At 34.3% G+C, this 4,481-nt stretch overlaps 1 protein-coding gene across 1 annotated transcript in view; it reads left to right on the forward strand.

Moving 5' to 3' along the window:
• UNC13C (unc-13 homolog C (C. elegans)) overlaps positions 1–4,481 on the forward strand; it is a 128,907-nt gene that overhangs the window by 29,073 nt on the left and 95,353 nt on the right. Inside the window, exons 4-5 of the mRNA XM_010019819.1 lie at positions 2,036–2,114; positions 3,592–3,597. Of these exons, the coding sequence (XP_010018121.1) occupies positions 2,036–2,114; positions 3,592–3,597 (85 nt within the window). The remainder of the gene's footprint in view (positions 1–2,035; positions 2,115–3,591; positions 3,598–4,481) is intronic.

Here is a 4,481-nt window from a genome sequence, read left to right on the forward strand (position 1 = left end):
ATTCTTGCTGTTGCCTTAGCTAGTTTGTTCACATTACAGGAAGTTACAGTATTTCAGGGATGGTGTATCATACATGCACTGAGCTTTTATTTGAGTAGAGAGAACTTCGAAGTATGGGAATTATTCAACAGAAGGTGAACAAATACCCCCAACAATATAGATTCTATTATGCCATTTTACTTTCATCTCTTCTGATTTTACTTCAGTTAAGCTTCACCAAAGCTGACATTTTCAAGTCCCCTGTCAAACACATTCCAACAAAAGAAATTTGTTGCTCTGCATCTATTGAAAGTAAAGCATGGAAATTAATACTGTGTCCATTTCTTCCTCAAGCCTGTGGAATAAAAAGTGACCAAATAGAACTCCATTTTATTCCAAGTTCCAAGTGAGAGGGAAAAATATTGTAGACTGCCTTAAAAACAAAGCAAACAAACAATATCCCACGACAACAACAAACCAACCAAAAACCGAAACCAACCCCAGTGATACAGTCTTAACAAAGGTCCATTTAGTACAGAATCCCTCTTCTCCTGGTGGTGGCCAAAAGCAGATACCTAGGAAGCTGTCAGAAAAGAGTAAGCATAGCCTAAGATGATATTTCCTTAGCATACTCTCCTAGCCTTCTAGTCTTCTAATAGTTTGTGATTGCTTAAACCAGAGTTGGTGTCCTTTTTTGTAACACTCATTAATGTATTTCACTTCTTTTAAATCATTTGGATATGATTTATGAATTCTGTTGGCTTGGGTTGATTCATCTTGAAGGTATTAGCAATGGAAGTATTGGAGTAGAAGGTTATGTCTGTCCCTGAACTGCTTACAGGCTGGCATATTAGCATAACCCAGCATCGATTTCAGTTTATATCACTATGCCAGGCTGTAAAATTGTGGCAATTGAGGTCTCTGATTCTGATTTAGCTGCAGCTGTGGAGCTGCAACCTCTGTGTCCAACAGGAGTCATCATCCAGAGTCCTGTCTTAAATAAATATGGAATTTCTCAACTCTACTAGTGGCAGCGGATTATAATCCTCTTGTCAGCAAAGGAGTATTTGGGACAAAGTACTGACCTTTCAAAAGGAAGTGAAAATTCTGTCACTAATTTCAGTTAAATCTCCTTTCACCCAATAATTTTGATTTGTATAAATATACTGTTTGCTGTAACATGTAATTTTGTTATACACAGAAGTAGAGAAATAAAAATATAAGAACAACTGAAAAGGGTATTTGAGACAGTGTCAAACAGAAGGAGCAATGAGGGCAGTATGTTGGATCTTGAAAAATATGGTATCTCAGCCTCTCTGAGAATCTCAAAATACCTCTGAATTATAGATCTGATAAGGTATATAGCAATCTTACCACATTCACTCTGGAAAAAATTCAGGAGGATAATACCTGTGTTACCTATTCTGAAGAGTCAGGGAGAGTGACGTGTATCGTTACCTGATAAGTGTGTATTCTTTGAAATCCTATTGGTGTGTCAGCCTTTTATTCTTCAAAGTGGCTCCAAGTTGTTCTTTGCTGTTGTTTCCACATTGTATGTCAGATGTAGTATGTGGTTTAAATGTGTGATTAGTTAAAAACATAAACCAGGCAAGAGAAAATAACCATGATAGCCATGGAGTTATCTTAAAATGTGACAAGTTCTCTTTTCCATAATCACTCATGAGAAGATGGGTTTATGTATTTAATTAGATATTTTTCTATTTGTATTAAATTTATGACAACAATATCCTGTACAATGTTGGCCTCCATCTTAACTACCAGATATACAAGTCCTTTTGATGGAAAGCTACTTGTAACTTTTAAATACATGGTAGAAAGCTTTAGGAGGTATTTAAACAACCTTTCAGCTACACTTTCTTCCGAGTGAATGCCGGGAGAAAGACAACTACGCTAAGAACACTCTTGTTAATTCTTCATGAGAATTAGAACACTTACCTTCTTTAGCTGATAGCTGTTAATTTTGGTTTTAACTGTAAATACAGATACTATAAGCAGTTCTGAAGGATTTTTGTCTCTGCCTTTTCAACTCCTACAGTGTTGGCCGTGGGCTGTATGGAATTGATAGCATGCCAGACCTGCGCAGAAAGAAATCTTTCCCCATTGTTCGAGATGTGGTAAGTAACTTCTGAGGCTATGAAACTGTTGATTTATTTGCCAGCTGTCTAGATCTTTCTTGTAATTACTATTGTGCATGTGAATTATAATCTGTCAACAACTGTTTTATGGAAAAAAGGTATCTTGAGAGAATGGATAGAGGCAGTAAAAATCAATGATGCAGTTGTTACAATGTACTAGGTAAGTCTGAATATCTAATCTAATATATAGATATTACTTGTGGAATCAAATAATGTGAATTTCCTGCAATAATAAACTGCTCATTTTTGTGTTGAATTAGCTTATGAAGACAGCTGTTATTGAGTGCTTGGGATACTGCTTAACTTGATTTATTATGATACTGAAAAAGGAAGAAAGTTCCTTTTAAAAAGTAACCCATTCAGTATGAATGTTTTAAAGATTTATGCATACTTTTGGTACAAGATCAGGTATGTTATTTTAGCAATCATTGTAGACAATAATAATCTAGGCAAATAAATTTCAGAAAAGGGAAAAGAATGGCAGTTCCTTTGAGATTTATTCTGACTTCCAGTCTAAACAAGATTAAGTAGAATCTCTCTGCTGTGAAGAATTTCAAGTGCCATTCACATTTCTCTCTTTCTTCTTATAAAGTGTAGAATTTATAATTCAATAAAATACATATTTAGTCTCTGGTGGTGGCAAGCCCCCAATCCATTTCTTGTTGTAAAGAAGTGATGGGGAGTCAACCAAAGTAAATGATTAGGATAGTTGTCTTTAAAAGATCAATTTTTGCTAAGTTATTGCTCAATGTATTCTCAGCCTTTCTGTTCAGTTATTGTACAGTACTATACCACAATATCTGAATGGTCACAAAGAGAGTACAGCAACAGTTTTGAAGTAGAATTCCTTCTGAGATCAATGGAAAGTTGCCATTTATGACATCCTACATTCATTGAACTGCCTGCATTCATTGAATCCATCTTTTTGACACTAGCCACTCCACTGTAAGTTGTATTACATGAATATAATTCACAGCTATGTTATGATGCTTTTATGCATTTTAAATAGCACTTTGCTTTATTCTTGTCAGAACTGTTTACAGATAGGTTTAGCTAAGAACAAGTTAAGACATCAGCATCTTAACAGTAACTATTCACTTTGAAAACCATAATAATTATCAAAGTGAAACTAAAAAGAAAATTCACATATTGAATGGTGCAATAAAACTTCTAATATGTCAATGATTACTGCTTTATTGTCCAGTCATTGAAGGACAACTCCTCTTGAAGGAATTCTACCTTTAATAAGTGTAAGTTGTAGAAGTTCAAAACTAAAATTTATTACAGAATTTAATAATTATGGACTTAGTGTATAGCTCTTAATTATGTATTCTGTAACTATATACTTCTGACTCTGACTGAAATGGGTATCAGTTGTTGGGTTTTTTTCCCAATAAAGCTGGCAAATTATTAATATTCTTTATAATTTCTTTCCTACCACGGCTGGATTTTTCAGGCTATGGTAAGTGCTTTTACACTGATACGTGTTCCAAAATGTTCAATAACCCTTAGGGATTTCATGAGTGCTGTGTTTTATGATGACCTTTGTTTGGAAAATAGAAATATCTTTATGACCAAGAATTTCACCCTAAGTGAAGTTTTGCCTTATGTGAATGTGTTGTCCTTTGCATCATTTATGCCAAAATTATTAGAGAAAGTTTATCTGTATTTTCCAAATATCCTTTCTAATGATACAAGCAGATTGTTGAGGACCTAATCATGATGCTTTCCCTGTGGAATTGAACAGCCTTAGATTCCTAGATAAAGAGAAATTGAAAGTGTTCTCTACTCTTAAATCCTCTTCAACTACATTATTTGATCTCTCTTGTAAAAGGTGAATTTCCTAAAACAGCTTAAGATTCTCAGGTGCAATGGTGTAATTTTTGCTGATAACTATATTAATGATGCATGGAAATAATTTCTTTTTCCAGAAGTTTGGTACTTGTAATGGTCCCTTCTTATTTTCCTAGTCCTTCTCTGCACTTCCATTTTCTCTGTATTAGTTTTCATGCTTTCATCATGGTATCTCAAGTTTAACAAAATGATGTACATCTTCTTAAGAAGATATCTTTGATTCCTATTTGTTTCCATAAACTCACATTTTGAAAAATCTGGTTTTCAACAGCAGCTGTGTTGTTTTCATTCTTTTTCTCCTAAATCTCTAAGACAAGTGCTTTCGTTAATGCTCTGGGATTTCTGCTTTCCCTGCTTGCTTTGGATTGAGTCATTAGAAAGGATAAGGCAAACAAAATCCATCTACAGGAACAGTTCTCTATGCTGCAGTCAGGAATTTCACTATGAATCATTATTAGAGTTTAGTAGAATGTATCTGGTATAAGAGGGAAA

Source organism: Nestor notabilis, unplaced genomic scaffold (genome assembly GCF_000696875.1).
Source record: "Nestor notabilis isolate BGI_N333 unplaced genomic scaffold, ASM69687v1 scaffold908, whole genome shotgun sequence".
Lineage (NCBI taxonomy): Eukaryota > Metazoa > Chordata > Aves > Psittaciformes > Psittacidae > Nestor > Nestor notabilis.